The sequence below is a fragment of the Micropterus dolomieu genome, linkage group LG17 (assembly GCF_021292245.1).
Source record: "Micropterus dolomieu isolate WLL.071019.BEF.003 ecotype Adirondacks linkage group LG17, ASM2129224v1, whole genome shotgun sequence".
Taxonomy (NCBI): domain Eukaryota; kingdom Metazoa; phylum Chordata; class Actinopteri; order Centrarchiformes; family Centrarchidae; genus Micropterus; species Micropterus dolomieu.
Window position 1 is genome coordinate 21,621,243 of NC_060166.1, and position 23,100 is coordinate 21,644,342.

Below are 23,100 nucleotides of genomic sequence, written 5' to 3' on the forward strand. Positions count from 1 at the left end.
ATTATAATACTTTTGAACTCGTTTATCCTAAGCACTGCTCAATTGAATGTGGTTTTTTCTTCTAAAAAACTAAGTAAAAAAAGTGTCAGACTAACTTTAAAATGTGTAACTGTAATACTGTATATGTTAAGTTAGTCTGTTTTATATGAATCTTGATGATAACATTCAAAATACACTAACACATTTTAAAACAGGCAGCTTTAAGTAGTGATTATAATGTTGAAAAAAACAGTAAAATATCTTTTGTAATAGAAATATGTGACGGTTAGTCAACAACTCTGTTTATATGGGAACCGTTTTTTTTATGACGTAAACACGCATCTGCGTAGAGAGGTGACGTCGCAGACATCCAGGAAGAGAGTTGCAGAAAGTCCAAAGTGAACAACGTTTGGACAACGTGAGTTGTGTGTAGCTTTTTTCTGCTGAGATGTTTAGTCCAATAAAGTCATCGCTGGTCAGAGAGTATTAACAGGCTTGAATAAAACAAGGAGAACTCTAATAAAGGTAAGTAATACTGTCTACACGTTAGCTTAAAATGTTAGCTTACTGCTCCAAACTAACGTTAAGACAGTTTAAAATGTAGCATCAGTGCAGCCATAATCAGTTGTAACGTTACCAACCGTAGTTAGTTTACCAGAAATGTTTCATGTCGATATAAAACGTTAGCTGTTTCAAAGGTAACTTCTCTACTCTTATCAGTATGCTCTTTGTTTTATTTTTGTTTCCCCCTTCTTCTCTAAGTCAGTGCTCTGATCATGGCCCTGAATAAGTCCATGCACCCTCGAAACCGTTACAAAGACAAACCACCTGACTTCGGTTACCTGGCATCCAAATATCCAGACTTCCAGCAGCACGTGCACACCAGCCTCACCGGAAGACCCGTGTAAGTACCCGAGACTGTATAGAGTGTTTAATGTTTATTCCTGCCCACACAGCAGCTCCTGTGAGCTTGATCTTTGATTTCTCATGGTTTGAAATGGCTGAAATGGCTGAAATGGGGGGGGGGGGACATTCTTGGTTGCATGGAATTGCGTTTTATTCCCATCTTTATAAGACCCTGAGAAGATTTCAGTGACTGACTTGCCCAATTCAGGTCATATCTTCACAACACTTCTCACATTAATTCAACTTTTTCATGTCTTTCAGCTAGAAAATCCATTCAAACCTTGAAATATTCTACATCTAGTGCAATTTGTGGTTTATTCAACTGTAAAATCATATCGATAGTATGTAGAGCCTTTCCCGTATTTCCCAGTTTTCATAGTCCTTCAGCTACTTCATGCAAATTTAAAGCCAGCAATGAAGTTTAGCGTCAGCTTTTCAACAATCCTTAAAATATTCATTTAATATTCTTTTTATCTTTCACACATTTGTGCTATTCAGCTTTTCAAGCCAGCAGTTCAGTTTAGCTCAAGCCCTTCAATAGACAGCATTCACACCGCAATTTCTTCAGATATTGCCCTTTCTAGAAATTCCTCTTTCACTATGCTTTTTGTTTTTCTTTAGTTTGTTGTGGAAGAACTTGAATGGGCTACACAAAGCACTGACTTCAAATCCATCCAACACTTTGGGGGATGAACTGTAACGCACACTGAGAGTAAGGCCATGTTCATCTCACGCCGCTGTTCTTCACACTTTTAAACAGCGTTCACCAGGACATGCAGCTCATGATTATGAACTCTGGATGCACTGACCTGATACACAGAACTGGTATCAGTGCTAATTCTGACCTTTCAAGCCAATCGGGTATCAGCCATGACGTGATAGACCAAAAAAACACAACTGTAATAATGTTGGTCAATGTCCTTATCAAATTCAGTGTTTCCAAATATCAGATTCATTAGCTCAGTTCACTAAGGACCACCGAGTATTTAGCTCCACAGTAATCCCTGGCTTCACTCCAGTGAGCTCCGTGCACTGAGCCATGCAGATTTAAAATCTGGGGGAAAAAGAGAGAACTGATATCTTGAGTTGATAGTGGGGAAAGAAAAAAGTTTGATCGACACAACCCTAATTATTACGACTGAGAGATTTTACCTTTGGACATGGAATCGAGGCCCTGAGGGCACCGCTCGGGCCCCAGCTGACTCAGTCTGATCTTTACTGCTCACACAGCTTCTGGCAGCAGCAGCAGGAGGAAGATGAAACCTGAACAAATGATTAATGGACCCAACGTCAAAAGATTTTTTTTTCTTTTTCACTCCATCCTGTTTGCTGTGGTCTCCTTTTTTTCCTCATTAGAGAGACTTCACAAAGTGTGCGTGAGTGACAGTTTAAAACAAACTCCTAATTTAAAAAATGGGTTAGTGTGTCAATCAAAAACAGTCCTGTAAGCTTCCAGTGTTTCACCTTGTTCTCAGAGCAGACACAAATTATATGACTGAAACGTGCATGTGCGTGCCCTTCCCGGCGAGATGATGCTGAGAAATCATGATGTGAAAAAGTCCAGGTAGGAGAACAAAGGAAGAATGTATCTGGTGGGATTAGTGGGGTTGACGTCGAACAGTGTGAGCTCATCATTGCTAGGTGTGTTGCTGGGAGAGGTGTGTTTGGGTACAGAATTTGTCCTGTGTACTCTCTCCCTGTCATGCACTTGTTTCCAGTTTGACACATGCATTGGCAGATAAATATGAAACATCTAGGCGGATGTTTGTGTTTCCACTCAATAAGCGAACCATGTAGGTGGCAGTGGCGCAATGGGTAAGACTTTGCCTTTGGTGTGAGAGAACCTGTTTCAGTCCCCCACTGTGACCCATCCACCATTGTATCCCTGAGCAAGATACTTAACCCCTAGTTGCTCCAGAGGCGTGCGACCTTTGACATGTATAGCAATTGTAAGTCGCTTTGGATAAAAGCGTCAGCTAAATGAATAAATGTAATGTAGGTGAGCTGGAGGAAGATATTTAAACCTGAGACGACAACAACCGGGATTGGGTGGATGGATAAATCAGAGATGCTTTTGATTTAGTTAATGTCATTAGACTTTATTGACATCTATCTTTGTTTGCTTTTTATTGTGATAGGCCTTTTTAGCAGTAGATGTTTTGACATTAAAGCAGGTAAAGCACATGTGTAACTAACAATTATTAATTAGCCATGGCTTCATTCCATCCAGGTGTGCCAGTTTCAGAGTCCTGCTGTTGTGCATGCTCACTAGCTCACAGAAATACCTTGTTAATGTTATTATTTAACACCTGTGCTTTACCTGCTTACGAGAAGTAAGTGCAGTTATCAGTGTTTCTCCATAGTCAGAATTTTCAGAAGAAGAAGAATGAATTGAGTCACATTTTTCATGTTAATTGTGGAACATACGAAATTAATACTTGGTCATTAGGTGTTTTTTTTTTTTTTTTGAATTTGTGCTTTTTACAAAGGAGCTGTAGACTACCGTAGTGACCTTTCAGACAAATGTGAAGTAAAGCTCCATTAGGTTATTGTAAAATTTGCTCTTAGCCTCTATATTGTTTTACTGAATTTTGCCTTGTCAAACTACTTTTAGCCTCTGCTGTCCAGGGCATTCTGCTGCACAAACACATATTTTCAATTTATGAACAGAATGAACATTTTGTTAACAAACTTTCAATACGGACATCAATTTGCTTGGTCAAATTCTTAATCTTTTTTTTTTTACTCATTCTTGGATATAGGGCTGCAAGTAACGATTATTTCATTGTCAATTAATGTCAGAAAATGGTAAAAACAAAAAATGCCTTAGTCAGTGCCTGAGATGATGTCTTACGTCAACAACACAAAGAGATTCAGTTTACTGTCATACAGGACTAAACGAACCAGAAAGTATTCATTATTACGAAGCTGTAATCAGAATTTTGGTAACCGTAATCTATTGTTAAAATAGTTGGTGATAAATTTAATAGTTCACAACTAATCGAATAATTGTGATGGCTCTAATTGGATATTTCCTTCATATAAAAAATACTTCTGCTAGTTTTAGACTGCATTTTATACAGCCAGTGTTCTTGTGCAGCTGCTTTGTGTTTTAAAAATGGGTTTGTAATATCAGGGAATATTATAATATATATTTGCACTGTTACCGAAACATTTCAGATGACTATTTTATTTGAAAACGCATTTAAAGTAGCATTTACGATTTATCTTGGTTAAGTTGTTGGTTCTAGTCTTTATGAGAAAGACATGTCAACTTGTCATTTTTTTTTAAATTGAGTTTTAAAAAACAGTCCTTCTCAATCGATACAAATGTCTTTTGAAAACAAAGCAAACTCCCAGTGAATGTAGGAACTGTCAGTTATTGTGGGGCTTGTATTTGAGGACCGCTGTTCATCCGTCAGGACCGAGACACTCTCCTCCCTCTTTGTTTGAGTTTTTATGAAACAGGTACCACGTCTGCTCAGTGAGGAAGTCACTTGTTATTGTCTGTGTTATGCAGATGAATGCGAACGCGGTGTCACTGCACTGAGTCTGAACATCTGTGTGTGTGACTGTGAACATATTGGTGTGGGCTGATCCTTTGTGGCTGTGAGGTGGCCAGTCAATCATCTCATGGTGGACCGAGCGTGCATGTGTGGGCACGCTGTAAAGCTCAGCTTGATGCCCGTCTGTGACAAGTCTTAATTATCAGTTTGTAATGTCTCACTATCTGTCTGTAGCCCATCAACAGACTGACAGACAGATGACAGACAAAGGGCTGGTAGCGTTGGGCCTGGACATCCAACGTGAAAATTTAATGTAGGCAATCAGGGAATTCATTAGCCAGCTTTTGTGTCACTTTTTTTAGACTGTGAAAAGACAGAAATAAACAAGTAAAGCAGGCTACATTCAGTTAGTTCATTAGTGTTCTTAGTGATGTAACCATTAGTAGATTTTAGTATTTAAAATAATTGGACAACAATTTTGATAAGAGACTTAAGAGCCTAAATTAGGGGTTGACATGGGAGTGACTTTTCACCCATCTCACTCCATCAAAAATGTCTCGGTCCTGCCCTGATCACATGACAGTTTAAAAGAAAGTAGGAAATAATGTTTATTAAAATTAGAACTACATATTTATATAAAAAACAGATATAAAAACTGATCTGAGTCCCGTTACGCCCACTAACATTGACTTTTTCTCACGTCCCAGTCCCTTGATGATTAGTGAAATTGACTCCCAAAAAAAATGTCAACCTCCTAGTCTACATCCTTGCTAGCAGTTCTGTGAGGTTGTACTCAGGCACAGTGCTGCTTTGAGCTACTTTCTAATGTTAGCTTGCTAACACGCTCACAATGACTATGCTAACATGCCGATGTTCAGCAGGTGTAGAGTTCACCATCTTAGTTTAGTGTGTTAGCATGCTAACATTTGCTAATTAGCACCAAATGCAAAGTAGCTGGGGCTGATGGGAATGTCATTAATTTGGCAGGTATTTGGCTATAAAGTATTGTAGAAATTAAAATGGTGACCTGAAGGTGGCACAGTTGTAATTTGTCCTCTGTCCAGCACATGGAAAGAAGTTTGTATCTGCACATTCTTCCTTTAAACAGAATTCAGTTGCCAGTTTATTCTCTCTTCCTGCTACATGAACCGATGTCCGGGATTTGCGTCTCACTTTGTGTGTGGCACCGCCAGCTCTGGTTAGCCGTCTGCTGAAACTTGGCTCTCCTTCCCCGTCAGTCTGTCATTCCATCAGTGGTGGGATTAGTGTGGTTTTGTATTTCCCAATGAATTCATCTACTGGGTTTTTTAAGCATTAAAGCGGCACGTTAGGGATGAGAGTAATCTTGGGGAGACACTCACTCAATCCTTGGGGGGAAACGTGTGTCCCTGCATTAAGGGATCGTCAGTGGGGAAGACTGATAGCAGTGGGCAGAGAGTCGAGTTGAGACCAGAGGCGGCAGGAGAAGAAATATGGGAGATGTGATTGGAAATGAGGAACAGATAAACCCCAAAATAGTCTGAATGTTGTTTCAGTTTTTGGCGAAGGAGAAGGGGGGCGCCGATCAGGCAGATAGAGGGGTGGGATTAGGAAGTATGAATGGGTATTAAAAATGCAACAGCCTGGGTGACATTTAATTTGGTAGTCATATTTTTATGTGCTGCGAGACGGATCATCTGCGGAAGGATTTTCACCCCCGTAATTAATGAAATGTTACATTTTCACAAATTAATGAATAATTATGACCTCTGATGCCACATTTTAAATTGATAAATGGAAACCTGCAATTTCCCTCACTGGGAAGCCCAGCAGAGGCATTACCATACAGATGTTTTTTACTATGAAGAGAGAGCTAAAAGAGGAAACTCACTGCCTTAGGTAGGACCCTATTTTTACATATTTCACCAAATCTGCTGCGAAGAGACTGTCGACTGAGTTCTGCATGGGGCTCTTAATATCCAGGCATCACCATCACAGTGTCCCAAAACATTTATCTGAAAACAGGTTAATTATGAATTGTAGTTTGGGTTGTGTTAGGGCTGATCAGTGTTTTCTGATTAGCAATATGGTTTTCTAGAGCCAACACAGACAGAACCCGGTATATAAGCTCGAGTGAGTGGTTAATTGGTTGTCGGCAGATAAGTGAACTTCATCCCTAAACCAAAAATATTCTTGTTCTGCTAAACTGCAATTGGGAGTGCACATGGGGGGGGTTTGCAAAATTAATAAATTTCCAGTCACATCTATTACTTTTCATTTCCACAGTTGGCACTCAAACTGTGTGTTTGTCCAGTATATTGACAAGATATGCAATCAAAAAGTTGCAATACTTTGGGGCAAATGCACATAAACTCCTGTGTAATTAAGTGTAAATGCTTATTTGTGCATGTTTAATCAATGACCTCATCCCAGCCCACTGGTTCTTATTTTGTATCTTATGTTTTGTGAAAATGAAACAATTGGACAAATAAAAGGAAAAAATGGGGGGGGGGGGGCAAGTCAGATTTTGATGACTTGCAAAACTCAAACATTTTATTCATAAACCGCATTGATCAGAGTACTCATCCTGAGCGAAACATCTAGAAAATTTAGCCGTAATTGCTGGTTGTTATTGGTATCCAATCTAGCCATTTTTTTACAGCATTGCTGAATTGCAAAATATCAGTAAATGAGCTCAGAGATCTTCAAAGTAAGTTTAGCTTTAAATTCATGTTTTAAGTGATGCACTCATTTCAGGACTCAAAATGTATTTCAGACAGTGTATAAAAAGAGAAAACACCTGACGAGAAGTTGCTGCTAATCAGCATAAATTTTCTCTGCACACTCGGAGTGAAGTAGATGTACCTTGAAGGTCACAGAGAATGAAAGCATGTGTGTGTGTGTACACACACACATGCTTTCATGCTGATCATGTAGCGTGGCGGTGAGAGCGAGCTGTTTGTCTCAGCAGTAAACACCCCTCCGGTCTAATGACATTGTCTTGTTCATCAATCTACACCAAAGACTGTTCTGCTTCTCATCACTTAAATCTCTTCTTCACCTGCAGAGTCTCCCTGGACTATTTTATTTATTATTTTTTCATTTGCTTTTTCTCACGAGATCTATTTATTACCTAAACCTGTGAGCTGAATTTACATTTTGAGCTGTAACTTATTTGTGATTCCCAAACACACATTTAGTCTCATCACAACTTTTTCCTTCAGGTTTGTCCCACACTGAATCCCGTCGTTGGCGCACAGCAGGGCACCTACGTGGCAGCAAGAGACGTAAATCGCGGGCACGCTCCCGTCTGGCTTCAGCCATTGCTCCAGCGTGGCCGGATTTGCGTGCTCTCCTAGTCTGTTCAGTAGGTGGGGTTGCCATGGCAACGTGGCATTCGCAGTGCTGCTGATGGGAGTTATCGTCTGCATCGCACGCATGCACACAGTCACACATGCTACCACACACACACACTAAAGGAGCTAAAAATAGAGGGCTGGCCTGTGCAGCCTCCCTCTCTGAATATTGATCTTTATCTAATGATGCCTCTGAGGAGAAATGAAAGGGGGCAGAATATCTGAGAGCCGGACAGATGAGGGAGGCATGCTTTCATTTTGGAAAAGGTTGAGCCGTTATGCTGATGTATCACTTCTCCCTCATTACCTAGATTCCTCCCCTAAGCTCAGGCCATTTTTAAAGCGCCAATGTCTTTTTTTTTTTTTTTTCTTCTTAGTCTTTTGAAGACGAGTCTTATGTCCTCAGAGGAGCCAGGTGTTTCTCCAAGAGGTCACGCTCCTTCAGCCGCTAAATTAAACAGGACCATTAAAATGTTATTTAGGTGAAGACACACGGGGGGGTAAGATTGATGTCAGACTTTACAGGTAAATCGCTTCTCATTTGTATCCTCCTTGCACCTAGCTGGTTGAGGGGCTTTAGTTTTTACGACTCCTGAATGAAGATGTAGAGTTCAGTGACCAGAGTCACCTCAGGAGCAAGGCAAGCTTGTCCCCTGTTTTGCATTCTGTCGTAATACAGTTAACCTTTTTTCTTTATTTTTAAACAAATATGTTTTGGGGCCTTTTCTGCCTTTTATTAGACAGCTTACAGTTTGAGAGATGATCGGAAATTAGGAGAGAGAGGGGTGATGACGACAAAAATTGCTAGCCAGACACAAAACACGGGGCCATTGTGGCCCTCAAACCAGGCCCCTCAACTTCATCTTATGTTGCTTTTACATCTGTAGTTCAGTTTAGTTAGTCCGGACTACGGGAAAAAAATATATATATTGCCAAAACACATGGAGTAGTAGTATCATGAGCACCACACACGAACCTCTTTTCACTTTCTGATCATTGGGGGGAAATCCTAGTGCTCTAGTTCTGTTGCCCGTACGTGTTAAAATCACACATGTACCATCACAAAAACTGTGCCTGGTCTGCTCTGCTTTCACACTCCAGAGTCCCACTGGAACCAGACTCGGGGCCAAATTAACATGCCAGGAGATCCATAGGCACAAAGGAGCTGTGGGCCAATAACATGTTTACCAAACTAATTTTGTCCAGAGTATTAGAGTATTACTGTTGATAGACAAAAATATCCACTGTGTCAGCGACTTGTCACGTAATACCAACTTTTTAACTGAGGGAAGTCTTTGTATTAATCGTATGTCCCGATGTTTCATTGCAGACATCGTCCGATGGCAATGTTGTCGACATCGCCCAACCCTACTCTGCATCAGTTTGTTTGTGATAACATATCACAAACCAACTGATGCATAACATAAATACAAATATGTGTAAGGATATGCACTATGTAATTAAAAGAAATGCAGAAGCTGCCTTACCATTCCAGTTTTTAATTGTGCTTTAGTGGCGCTCAGACAGACTTTGGGTCCCAACATATCATCATCCAGCAATGTTGAATTGGCCAATCAAATGTGAAAGCTTACATCCCTTCACAGATCATTTGTAACATGATCGCTGTATTTCTGCTGTTTATGTTGCAGTCTTTGTGAAGAAAGATGAAATGATTAGCGCCATGATAATCCTTCCTCATTATATTATGAACTGTGGTGCAGTGTTTTGGCCTTTGATAAACCTTCAAACTCTATTCATACTCAAATTTGACATCCTGGATAGTATTTTTGTCTCACCCAGTACCTGAAGCAACACAGGACTATTATCAGTCTAAACTTAAACCTAATTGTTGGAGGCTTTCTGGAAGAAAGAAATGGAAATTGGGATTCACTTCTATTAGTTGTGAAGTATCACCAAAGAGGAGCTGAATACTAAGCGAGCAAAACATTGCAGCATGTTAATTGATTTGTGAAAAGAAATAATCAATCAGAGGAACTGCTTTGGACCTCAGAGTTTTCTCCATCTCTACCAGCACATAGATGTTTTGTTTTTCATTTTTCAATGGTATACGCTCACACCAAACTCAGGAGGTGCCAGACGCTCCCATCACCAGGATGTGTCTAATTACATCTGCCAAGGTGCGAAAACGCTCAGCAAAGCTTTAATTATACCTATCTCGCCCACGCGTTTTATTTTTTTTGCCTGCTTCACTCGTGTCCGCTTGTGTGACAGCTGTAATCATTAAACATGTTGAGAGGAAAGGACGGGGGAGAGCGGAGCAAGTGAGATGGAGAATTGGGAGTTAAAAGTGGGAGGTCTTAGCAGTGTGGTAAATGTGAATTTCATTGTCATTAGCAGGGGATTGTTTGAATTGATGGGCTGCTTATCTCCCGTGTGTGTGTGTGTGTGTGTGTAATGAGGCTCAGTGCAGAGGGCTGCAGAGGGTTAATGAAGTGCCGCATTAAGAGCAGTTTGGTAAATTGCTGTCAGGTGGCCTCATTGGTAAAACAAGAGGATCAGCAACTCACTAAATTGAAATCATCCTTTAAGCAAAATTCTGATTTAATACAACCTTTTTTGTAGCTTTGATCTCCATTCCTGTAAGTAATAATAACATTGTATAAATGCTGACATCTCTAATGGCTCAGTGGCTATGAACTCATTCAGCCATGTTTGTTTCTCCTCTAGTGTGAATTTCAAAGAGCCGGAGGCAGTGCGAGCACTCACCTGCACCCTGCTGAAGGAGGACTTTGGTTTGACCATTGAGATCCCTCTGGAGCGCCTCATACCCACCGTCCCGCTCCGCCTCAACTACATCCACTGGGTGGAGGACCTCATTGACGGCCAGAAGCAACCACGCAGGGGCATTGACATTGGTACTGCCACAGCTGTTTGTGTCATTTGCTGAAAATGTGCCATCTTGCAGTTTGTACGATAGGTATCACCTTCATCACGTGGGGAGGAAGCTCCAAATAAACTGAGCTACATTACTGATTTTTCATGTAACTCAGGGATTCAGTCCTGGCATCAGTGATTAACGGAGCCCTCCACCTCAGGGGTCTCAAACTACAGGCAGAGGGGCCTGATTCTTACAATTTTAGTTTCATAAGGTCCTACAAATTAAGGTTTTTATGTGCGAGTAATGTTGAATTTGCTAGCAAGTCTGCTAAACTGCAACATAAAAAATGGCTTTTTATTGTACATTTAATATTTATCAAGCTGCGTCTAACTGCAGAAATGACCTTAGCAAAAACAGAGCGCTGTTTTACAAAAAAATCAAAAGAGCGGTTTCAAAAGAGTTGAATTGTTTTTTGTGGACTTTAATCTGACTGTCAGCTGTCTCATCTGGAAGGAGATACTTTCTCCTTGCAGATTATGATAAGTAACTAAAACTACAAGAAAGAGTAGAGGAACAGACCAATTGCTCATCTGTGGACTGGATATTGATGAAATTCAATGTAGAAGGAAAAAATTTTACAAAAATTGTGTTGAGTTCAGCCGAGTGTGCCGCAGTTAATTTGCATTTGAGACCCACTGCTCTTGTTTATTCTTGATGTGGCTGCCAGCAGCTCAGAGCGGCTTGCAAAATGTCAGTTGGTGCTTCCAGCTGGTGCACATGAGCCCAGTCATTCCCAGTGTTCCCAGCACTTACCAGTCAAATCCCCATTCACGTGTAACAGCTTGTTTGCCTTTCTGTCTGTCTTTGTGTGTGTTGTGATTGTGCCTGCAGGTAAGGGGGGGGGTGTCTCCTCTTTAGGGCCGCAGGTCACTGATCGGTGACCTCTGAATCTTTCTTTAAGCAGATTGAAACTGTCTGCTGCTTGATGGATCACCACTGGGCGCTTCCTTTTACTAACGGATGCAACCTTTGTCTGAGCCTGGCCTGAATCATGCAGCTTGTCATATGTGAATGATTTAATAACTGCTGCTGGAACTGACATTTATTGTGAATTATGGCCACTGATTTAAAGATAATTCTTCAGAAGCACGCCATCTCACGTTCGGGGACAAATGTCCCTTTCATACAATCTTTGTAGTTAGCGTGGCGTCCTGTGCCATCGGGGGGGTAGACCGGGTCGTCCATTAATCACAGGGTTGGTAGAAAGGTAGAAAAGCGCTATATAAATGCAGTCCATTTACTTTAAACAGCAACTCAGTATATTTCCATATTGTTCAATAAAAGTCATAAACATTCATCATCCTAATGAGTGATGTTTCCTCAGGCACGGGGGCGTCTTGTATCTACCCCTTGTTGGGAGCCACAATGAACGGCTGGTACTTTCTGGCTACAGAGGTGGACGACATCTGTTTTGACTACGCTACGAAAAACGTGGAGCAGAACAACCTGTCTGAGCTCATTAAAGGTAAATGTGATCCACTCATCCTGAAGAAACAATATATCACAAGAGATTAACATGCTACATTTAAGCAGTATGTTAATTGTTTTAAAACAAATTGGTTTCAAAAAACCTTCTCTAGTTCCATCTTCTAAATTGTGAGGATCTTGTGCCTTTCTTTGTCTTGTGGGACAGTTTATTGAATATATTTGGGCTTTTATCACTTTTTTTTTAGTTTTGACATGGATAGTCTCATGGTGTGATCTAAGGCCACAGTTTGGGACTGAGAATGAGTGTTAACTTTTGTCTGGAACAGCCTGAAGTTGCACATTGTATAGGGAACCTTTTTTTTTTGTTTTTCCAAAGCGCTGTCATGATTTAGATAAAACACCCAACTTATAAATCCCTGCCTCATCTCTGTCCTAGTTGTCAAAGTCCCTCAGAAGACTTTACTGATGGATGCCTTGAAAGAAGAGACCGAATTAGTGTATGACTTCTGTATGTGCAACCCTCCTTTTTTTGCCAACCAGCTAGAAGCAAAGGTAAGAGTTTCCCTGCCTTTAACATTTAAAACATTCTAACTGATGGCCTGTCTAAACATTTTACATCTCCTTTGAGCACAGGTATTCAGTCCATTCAGGGTGAACACACGCAGACATTGCCTGAGGAAACACTTTTTGTTTACGATAGTAACAGGCTTCTAATAGGATTTTTCTTAATCTGTCTGTCTTGTTGCGCTCTCCAGGGGGTAAACTCCAGGAACTCACGGCGACCTCCTCCCAGTTCAGTGAACACAGGCGGTGTGACGGAGATCATGGCGGAGGGCGGGGAACTGGAGTTTGTCAAGAGGATCATTCATGACAGCCTGCAGCTCAAGAAACGCTTGCGGTGAGGAAAACATACGGACTTTGAAAGGAAAAAAACGTGAATTGTTTTCCTAGTTGTAGGTGTATTTATTGTGTGTGTAAACCACATTAATGAAACCCAATCATAGACAGAAAATTTCATGGTTACACAGCTACATAAATGGCCGATGGATGAACAAGAGCTCTGCACTTTCATTCTTTGGAGGGGTTTTGAGAGGTTTAAATGGCCACTGAGAGCACCAGTCGAGGGGAGACACCAAGAGGTGAAGTGTGCAGATGGGTTGCTGCACATTGATGGAGCTGTCACCCTGAGTTGGTTTAATGATTTTGGCGCACACTCGGCCTGTGCTGTATCCGGCAGCCCACAGGGAACAGCTGCGTTTGGGTGGGTGGGTGTGCTGTCTCCAGCGGACGTCACATTACTCTCCTCCGTTACCAGGGCTGTCACTGGGGCAGCAGAGTGAAACACAGATAGAGGGAGCTGCAGAGTGCTGCTATTAAAACTGATTAGACATGTCGCACCTGCTTGGCCTCCTACAGAGGGGAGTACTGTGTGTGTGTGTGTGTGTGTGTGTGTGTGAGTGAGTGCGCTGCATGCAGTGGTGTATGTTTGCATAACGCGTCAGTGGAAAGACGAGCGGTCCTGAGAGAGAGAGATCTGATCTCAACACCTGCCTCCTCTTGTGCGGCTGCATGTTACACTCGTGTAGCGAAGAAAGGAAGTGAGAACGAACCCAGTCTTATTGAACAGGTTTGCGGCTCGAGCCAACCCAACCGGAGCCGGCTGTCACTCCCAAAAGCATGCTGTGACACCAGAGCTGCCAGGTGTCCATGGAAACACTGCCAGCTTCACCGATTGGTCCTTTGAGACACCCCACATAACACCACCCCTCCCTGCTCCTCTTTCCCCTTTCTTTCCATTGAAGTATAATTACTGTCGAATAAGAGCAAGCCACCTTCGTTCACAGTATAACACACATCGGCATGCCCCAAAACCCCAGTGAGAAATGTAGTAACACTCCTCATTTATCAGGTCATTGATATGAAAATTACCATCTCAAGTAATAAGATTGTAATCACATGCCGGTGCTTCAGCATGTGAAGAGACAAGGATGAATATGGATGCTGATGCAGCTGCACACTTTGGTATTTTGAAAAGCCGTTGGTGGAGGAGGGAAGCTACTGTGGGTATTCCTCCCCACCGTGTCCAAAAATGGGGAACATCTGTGAATATTAGAGCAGTTCAATATTTCATTGCGTCAACTGAGGCTGACATGATGCTCACCCCTCTGGGCATCATCATACCTTCCTAACCTGATTACCAATCATCTGCTTTTCTAGTTTAAAACTGTAGCTGGGTGTGACTGTAGCTTTGTACATTTAGGGATATGGCTGTTTTAAGGTCCTTCAGTCAGCCATTCCCTGCACTTGAATACGAATCTAACTAGTTTTTTGTGCTTTCCATAATGTTAGTATATTTAAATCTTTACACAAAGATCACAGTTCTTTGTCTTTGAGGCTCAGTTCTATATTTTTTGGGGGAGAATATTGACTAGAGCTGCATGTATTAGTTTCATTTTTGTCAGTTAGGTGACATCCAAGGTGAGGTCTTCAGCTTCTTGATTTCTCTGGCCAAATGTCTCAAATCCAAATATTCAATGGTATAGTATATATCATCTATAGACCCTGCAGTCCTCCCCACATGACAATAACCTCCACCAAGAACTAGAAAAAGTAGGTAGGCAGGAAGGTAGGTACCTCATTCATCCCCAGAGGGAAATTACAGTTACAAAACATACAAAGTTTACACATAGAGTTAGGTCAAAAATGAGAGGTCAAAATATGAAAGTATGTGTAAATAGCTTATTGCTGTGATTGCACATTTGAAGGCGGCTCAGATGAGTGTGTCAAAGTTGGAGCTTCGTTCATCTGGATTTGGCAGCTGGACAGTCAGACACTGAGTGGATGAAATGCACCCATAAAAGTGAGGTGGGACAGAACAAAGATGGAGTTTGTATGGATATTCACATGATTTACACATTTATTTATTACACTGGATGTGCATTTTTTTGTTTTTTCCCAAACTATGATCATCAAAGATCAGACGATTAGCTTTAAATAACGTCAAGTGACCCTCACAAGGTTTGTGAAAATTGACCCATTCCAGACTGACTCCCTCATGTGTTTATCTTTTCTCCATCTTCCCCGGCTGGACTCTACTACTTATTGATCAGCACCAACCCTATCTCTTTATTGCACAGCAGAGATTATTGATCAGTCCTCCCCCAGGGGACGACTTCAAAACGGCCTTTTCTCCACTGTGGACCCTTCACACCCGGATGTTTTTCTGTCTCTCATGTTTTACTTGGTCTTTGTGTTGCTCCCCAAAGCTCACCTCAACTCGTTAGATCCCTGCTTGGTAGTTCATGCCCGGGCCGTCAGCCGGCTAAGACTGCAACACACAGCTGGTTAATATGGATTCTTCTTTCTGCAGGTGGTACAGCTGCATGTTGGGAAAGAAATGTAGCTTGACACCTTTGAAAGAGGAGCTGAGGAAGCAAGGGGTGAGTACCAACATAAGGCAAACACACTCACAGATACATCTGCATGCGCTGCAATCAATGAGTTACACAGCTTCTCAGTTTGCTCATGCAGGAAGGCGTCTTATAATAGCTTGTTAAAACAATCTTTGCCTCGCCTCTCAAACCAATGCTCTTCTGGGACTGTGTAGTGATGTTTGAGGCAGGTGGTCGTCACCGTCAGGGCAGCAGGTATCCAGAGAAACATAACACATCAGCTCTTTCTAACACGTCAGCTAAGCAGCGACACAAACGAGCCACAACTGAGCTGAATCCTGTCAGCAGTGTATGACTGAATCACACAGCACTCTGTAGCTAACATGCATTAGCGTCATTAGCTAAACTAATAGCCCGGCACAAGACTCCTGACTGCTGCAGGCCTCTGGTCCTGTGCCAGTCACTTCGCTCACATGCTCAAAAAAAAAAAGACAGAGGGAGAAACTTGAGCACCACCAGCTGCCATCCCTCAAAGCTCTTCCAGGTTTTAGGGTGCTGTCGCTGCTCATCAGAGAGAGTGTGGCCTTGGCTAACGTCCAGAGAGGAGACTGTTGCCTCATTTTAAAGTGTGTGTAAACAGAAACCCATCCTAGTTAATATGCTAATGCTTTTATCACCCATTACTTGAGCGTCTCATATGTGGGTTTTTTTTTTTTTTTTTTTTTTAATTTAGCAAATGTGGATGTTGGTTACTGTTTCACATATGGAGCTCTTTGACTTCTGACCTTTTTATCTTAGTGACCCTCCTCCACCTATTTACTGAAGCAGTCCTGAGAGACACTTAAAAAGCTCCATCAGCACAAAAAAAACTAGGGGTTAAATGTCTTGCTCAGGGACACAATGGTAGATGTCTCACAGTGGGAATCAAACCCAGGTCTCCCACACCAAAGGCAAGCATCTTCTATGCGCCATCACCACCCCTTTAAAGACATGGACAACTGAAGCCAAAACTCAAAGCAGGAGAAACAAGTTTACATCAGATTGTTGTCCGCTCGCCTTCACCAAACCTGGAGACTGAGCATGCCCAGTTTACATTGCATCATGCTGTCAAAGGTTGCATGTCAGCGGTTCATTTGAGTGCTTTCTAGGATGAAGATTCAGAGTAAATTCTTTGTCTGTTGAAAATTATATGGTTATGAAGAGCTGCATCACATACTATGCATCTCATCAAACGCAGAACGCTGCCTCACTCGCAGCAGCTGCTGCCTCAGTGGCTCCAGCTGATGTTTTAATCATGAAATATGTTTTCTTTTTTTCTTATGGATTGATTAGCATGGTAGCACTGTCATTTTTATGTTTCCATGAATGAATAAAATGAACCTTGATAGGGAGGAAACTGTATTTCTTTCAACAGATATAAATTTACAAGATAAAATATTTTAAGCAATTTCAGGTAATGTTGCACACAAATAAAATCAGTATATTTAAAGTTTGTCAATATATTGACAAGGCTTTAAAATATATATGATCAAATAATTTGGAGTAACTGACAGTCAGAAATAACAGCACCACCAGAAACTAAATTGTTATTAGAAGAGGGGAATAACAGTTTTGACCAAATGTGATCAGTTTCGATACCTTAGCTTAGCTGCTGCATACAGGTCATAATTGCGGATCATACCTGACTGTTTTCTGTTTTCCCTTTTCTCAGGTGCCTAAAGTGACGCACACGGAGTTCTGCCAGGGACGGACCATGCGGTGGGCGCTGGCCTGGAGTTTCTATGATGATGTGATTGTTCCAGTGAGTCCACGCAGGTCTTATTTCTGTCCCCTTGTGCACTTGCAGGACCCCAGTCCTGCTCACTTGAGACTCCACCGGTTGTTTTGTGGTCATTATGGCTGGGGGATGAAATTCAGCACCTTTTTTATGGTACCGCCTGATACGCTTTGATGCTACAACATACTGAAAAAATAGACCTGACACTTGCTGCTGCATGTTTCCAAAACCGCAAAGCCCCCTCCTCTGTCCTGCTCCATCCTCTCGCCCCTCTCCAGATTGTATGCTCTTTCCCTCCAGTCCCGTTCCATTAGAAGCAATTATTCCTCCCTCGGGGGGCGACATGTTTATGTGATTTTTAACATGCTGTATCCAGGCAACAGTTGCCAGGGCAGGACTGTGTGAGCACCGTACCATTGTGTTGTCTGGACAGTGAGAGTTGGAGATCACTAGAAAACAGCGACAGTGAATTAAGTCAAGGACTGTTAGGTTATCAGTTGAAGGACTAAGAATAATATCGGAGTGACGAGAGAAACTAAAGGCAGTCAGCAGGCTGTGTGAGGACGATGGTTTGTTTTGTTGGACGCCACCTTGTTTTGGCCCTTTCCGCTTAAAAGCAGTTGAGCAGAATGATTGGCCTATATTTTCTCCTCCTCCACTTTCACGCACATCCACTGTGATTTACACCCTGGAGCTGCTCGCCATCATTGCAAGGCAAACCCTCTGAAGAGTGGGTGCGTGCGTGCGTGCTGTTGTCCTATGGACCTCTGATATGTAAGAGCTAGGGGTGGGGGGAGAAAATCGATACAGCATAGTATCGCGATATTTTGCAAGGCAATATCGTGTCGTAACACGAACGTCAAGTATCGACCTTTTTATTATATAAATTGTACATGTGAAGTTTGTTTTTTGGCACTAATAAATTGCTTTTTCAGTCCACTAGAAAAAGAATTTTCCTTTGTGGACACAATTTGAAGTTGGGGAAAAAGATAAAATATTGCAATGAATTGCAATATGTTTAAAATCGCAATAATATCGTATCGTGACATAAGTATCGTGATAATATCGTATCGTGGGGCCTCTGCTGATTCTCATCCCTAGTAAGAGCATGGGGGTTCTCATTAATGTTACATAGACTATAACACATGTGACATACATTCAACTGTGACCTACTGGTAAACTACTATTACTTTATATTCATCTTTTCTTCCCCCCTCTCTTCCTGGTTTGCTTTATTTAACACATTGCAATGATGTGACATTGATGACACGTTGTCTTGTACGTGGACACTTAGCGAAACTCAACACAATTAACTGTCTAGATCTCTGGAGTCATGAGGTTGACTTATATCTCATCCAGGAAGTTGTCTTCAAAACTGGCCTTGGTATAAATGGACTGAAGCTACTTTAAAGACTGATTTAACACAACAAAGTATGTTAACAGATCTTGGACAGCACTGCTGCATATGTGAAAAAAGTTGTGTAAAGCTTTTTGTGGCTTTTTGTGGAAGCTGCACAAATTCTGAAAATAATCTGGGCATGTTGAGTTGGGATCTTACGTGACCTCTTTTGCCCGCTCCTCATCTCTGCTTGAGGCTAGCTGAACCCATTATCTTTGTGGTATAGGGGAAAAACCCTCTGGCTTGTTTGTGATTGGTTTTAAGAAATAAAATAGTCTTGGGCGGCGCTATGCCTAGGATGCAGCAATGGTTCCCTTGCTAAATAGTGTCTGGGGGGCTGAATCCCAGCAAAGGCAAACGCCATGTTTTAGGAGTTCAATGCTAAATAGGTGAAGTACTCCTTTAAAATCAGTGTCTCATTATTTGATTTTCTGCAGTCTGTCTTTTCCTTGTACAGCACAATTGTTTGGTGTAGTAGGTCCCATAAATTATTTTGTGGTTGACTTTAGTTTAGTGCAACTCTTGAAATCATGAGTATGGTCTGGCCTCCAGGTCACCACAGAGCCTCTGACATAGATCTTTTGAGTCATTTGCTTTTGATCTGCGGTGTTATAAAGAAAATGGACATGGTGGACTGATGAAGTTATTTTATTGTTGCTTCTCATTACCAAGAGAGTTTGATGGATTAAAGGGAGAGAATGGGTGGATGGGAGTGAAGATGCTGATAAAGAAATCCAGCAAAACCAGACAAAAGGACAGAGACTGGATGGGGAGATTAGAGCACATGGAGATAGAATAAAGGACTAGTAGAAGGAATAGACCACTCAAGGCTGCCAAGCTTTATCTCAGCCCTGAGGCGTGTTGTTGCTCATACAGGCCTCTGGCAGGAAAAAGGTTCAGGAAGGTCCAGAGTTCAGGAGCCTGTGCAGGGGGTTGGGAGGAGAGGGGTGATCAGAGTGTGATTTTATGATGTTTGCCTTAAGGTGAAATCTGCAGCAATTGTTTATTTCTTGTGTGTGTGTGTATACACAATGCACTCAGATTGATTGGATATTATATCTATATTATATCTACCGTGTGTGTGTGTGTGTGTGTGTGTGAGAGAGAGAGAGAGAGAGCATGCAGTGAGGTGAGAGTGGGTAAGTGGGATTAATAATGGAGTGAAAGAGCAGCAGAGTCAGAGGGTAGGATCCAGTAGAAGGGTGAGTATGTAAAACTATACACATGTGGCTCGTATGTGTGTGTACCAATGCATTAGTGCAATAATGTGTGTCAAGGATGCTCTGTACAAAAAGACAGGTTTGGCGTGTATGTTATTGATTTCCTTTCCATTGTACAATGAGCTGCAGGGCTCACAGAGCATGCAGGAAAAGGAGGAGAGAGGTCTGTGAGAAACAATAACAAATAAAAGAGGCATCCAACAAGCAGCCAGGCGAGGCAGCGTCCATCATCAATCCATTAATTAAATATGTCCATAGCTTCTAAACATGCATCTACAAGTATCCTAGTTAAATCAGAGGATCAAGATTGGAAAACCTTTTACGGCAAGTGAAGATGCTGTTTTCCCCCCTAGTGAAAATGAAGCAGATGCGGAAAAGATGCGTACATGTTCTTTATAATACTTTTATTTCACATTTCTCTGTTACACCTAAAAGTTGTTGGAGAAAGAGAAAACAAATATATATCACAAACTATAAATTTAAAAAAGTGAGACGACAAAGTCTGCCCATGCAGTAAAATGAACAAATAATCAAAATTCAGTTCAGTGTAGTTCAGATCAGTGTAGCAATGTGAAGGTCACAGTCTGCTCCTTCCCTCTGCTGTTTGTAGGTCAGTCGGCCGTGCCGTCTGCTCGGTCACAGTACAGTGTGGCCGCAGACCCCCGGTGCCGTCCCCTCTTTCAGTCAGCCTGCAGTGACTTTACGAGTGCGGCATAGAAATGTCGGCTGCCGCGAACGCGCAGGGGACGATCACTGCAGAGCGTCTGTTGTATTCAGACATGGTCGGGTAATGACCTCCACCGCCATCACAGCCTGACATTAGAGGGAGTAGAAATAAGGAACTGTGTTTTGGCAGGTTCAGGTGGAGCTCGTGTGGTGTGAGCGCCCTCTTGTGGTGTGTAATGATTATGCATTGATGATTCAGGTTATCCTCATCTTTAATTAATAGTTCATAAAAAGTAATGATCTATATCTGTTGATGAGCAACATGGTTCATTGTTTATTACATTCTTAGAGCTTAGTATGAAGAGAGAAAAAGGCCTGCGCACAGTGTGTACTGCAGAGCAAACTCAGTGTACAGTCAGAAAACAAAAAAAGTGTTTTTGATTGTGACCACACCCACAAAAGTATATAATCAGTAATCATTGATTATTCAACACTAGCTCAGTATTTTTTTCTTAGTAATTTTTGCTACAGTAGAGAAATAAAGAGAACTCTCACCTCAGCCATCCAAAGCCGTTGTACACGCCTAAAGGTTTTACTGTGTCATTGCTTAATTTGTGCTATTTTATCTATGTCCGCACTGTTTGTTGCTCTGTTATGTCAGTATATACTCACAACCTGTTTATTTGCTCTGGTGGAAATGGAAGATGCGTGAGAAGTGTCGAGGTGAAAGGTCGTGGTTACAAACGAAGGAAATGAGACGCTTTGTTTTTCAAAAGAGGAGACACAACTCGGATAAATGCCACACAGTTGGAGAGTTCATACATGTTTCCTGTGGTCTGTGTAACTAAAATAAAGTTGATGAAAAATATAAAAACGAAAAGAAAACATTCCATAGTTTGTCTGAACCACTGCCACTCCCCTCTCTATTAAACTACACATTTTGAAGTACGTCCAGAATATTCTCTGCTACAGACTGTTGTTGTTTAATTTTCTCCTGATCTCTCTCTTATATCTCAGTCTCCTCCCAGCAAGAAGCGTAAATTGGAGAAGGCACGGAAGCCCCTGTCGTTCACACTACCACAGGCGGGACTGAAGGAGCTCCAGGCCAAGGACTCGGCTGTAGGCTGTACTGCCTGCAGCCCTGTGGACAGCATAACTGCTCTGCTAGAGAAAACACTCACTGACCTGCGGGTAAGCTTCCTGGTTCTATGTGTCCCTTGACCTCAGTGTGGCATTTGTCATGACATTGCAAATATACAGATTTAAACAGTGGTGGTGGTTTGACAGCTGCTCACACTTAGCATTAAAATGCAGTTTGGATGATCCAATCACAAGGGAGTGGCTGTAATTTGGGGCATAATTGCACCCAAATTACAATGAGGATGCAAAGAGAAATACTACTATGATGTAGTACAGTAAACCCATAAACCACCACCAACCTCATAAGTTACTTTAGAGTTGAGTCAACTCCTGTCTGACAGTGTTTAAAACACAAGCTTCACAGAGATATTATTTATCTGCAGATCTGTGGTATTATATTGTACAGGTTTTGCCCTCTTTTCTCTTTCCCTGCAGTCATTTAGTGCACTGGTCAGCTCATTTTAATACAACTCCGGTAAACTTCTTTAGTCTGAGTGTCTTCTGTGTGTGACTCTGCAGGTGCTGCACAAACGTGTCCCGTGCCGAAAGCAGGAGCAGAGCCTCTTCCTAACGGCTGTGGAGAACACGTGGATCCACGGACGACAGAAGCGACGTGAAGGGTCGCGTCAGTTGCGGGAGCTTCCCAGGGCGCCGCACTGTGCTGGAGCCAGCTCTCAAACCACTGCGGCCACAGCTGCTCCCGCCACAACCCCGACATTTCAAAACCAGTCTGCATCTACACTAGACAGCAACACCCAGGGCGATAGCACTCAAAAGGAAAGCGTGTCTGCACAGGAGCTAGCTGCTAAGCAGGAGCCCGCAGAGCAGATTGGCAATGGCGCTTCTTCAGCTGAGACGAGTAAAGATGTAACACACAAAGAGGTCTTGGAAAATGTATCGGGAGAAGACGTGGACATGGAGTCCTCTACGTCCAAAGAGGCAGGGCAGGAAACTGTCCCAAAGGAAGCACCTGCTGCAGAAGGCGAACCCCCCTCCAAGAGACCACTGAGCCCCGGTGTAGTGGAACACTTCCTGTTTAAGTGTCTGCTGAACGTGATGCCTGAAGAGAACGATGTAGTGATTGAGATGCACTGGGTCGAGGGTCAGAGTAAAGACCTGATGAACCAACTCTGCACCTACCTGAAGAACATGCTCTTAAAGTCTGTCGCCAAGTCCTAAATGGTGGAGGGAAAAAAACAGGCCCTTTTCTTTTTAAACCGTTAATTCAGATGTGAAATGACAGCACGTGTATTATTTTTATAGATGATGACTGAGTGCCTGTCAGTTGGGAATTTTCTTTTTGGACAGTTAAAATGATTACAATGTGCATAACTGTATACAGCTTTTGATACTTTTTTTGTAGTACTTAGCAGTTTACCTTTTAAGGTAATACATAAAAATTGGACATATATTGTGCTCAGTTCATTTGCAATAAATGTACATTTTTATAACA

At 42.0% G+C, this 23,100-nt stretch overlaps 1 protein-coding gene across 3 annotated transcripts; it reads left to right on the forward strand.

The window, feature by feature from the left end:
* The first annotated feature begins 308 nt into the window (after positions 1-308).
* mettl16 (methyltransferase 16, N6-methyladenosin) lies at positions 309-23,100 on the forward strand. Of its 3 annotated transcripts, none has more exons than XM_046073452.1 (10): positions 309-397; positions 746-883; positions 10,415-10,602; positions 11,950-12,090; positions 12,490-12,605; positions 12,809-12,951; positions 15,424-15,493; positions 17,157-17,246; positions 21,525-21,698; positions 22,167-23,100. In XM_046073452.1, the coding sequence occupies exons 2-10, from the start codon at positions 756-758 to the stop codon at positions 22,824-22,826; spliced, it is 1,710 nt and encodes a 569-aa protein (XP_045929408.1). In that variant the 5' UTR covers positions 309-397; positions 746-755; the 3' UTR covers positions 22,827-23,100. The 3 variants fall into 3 exon arrangements, with proteins under 3 accessions (XP_045929408.1, XP_045929406.1, XP_045929407.1); XM_046073450.1 differs by having other exon boundaries at positions 346-504; positions 742-883; XM_046073451.1 differs by having other exon boundaries at positions 346-504.

Excerpts from the sequence above, each read along its gene's own strand:
- mettl16 (XM_046073452.1), top strand. The coding sequence starts at position 756 with ATGGCCCTGAATAAGTCCATGCACCCTCGAAACCGTTACAAAGACAAA. Across the intron at positions 12,091-12,489 it reads CCTGTCTGAGCTCATTAAAG|TTGTCAAAGTCCCTCAGAAG; the intron begins GTAAATGTGATC and ends TCTCTGTCCTAG. Across the intron at positions 21,699-22,166 it reads AAACACTCACTGACCTGCGG|GTGCTGCACAAACGTGTCCC; the intron begins GTAAGCTTCCTG and ends GTGACTCTGCAG.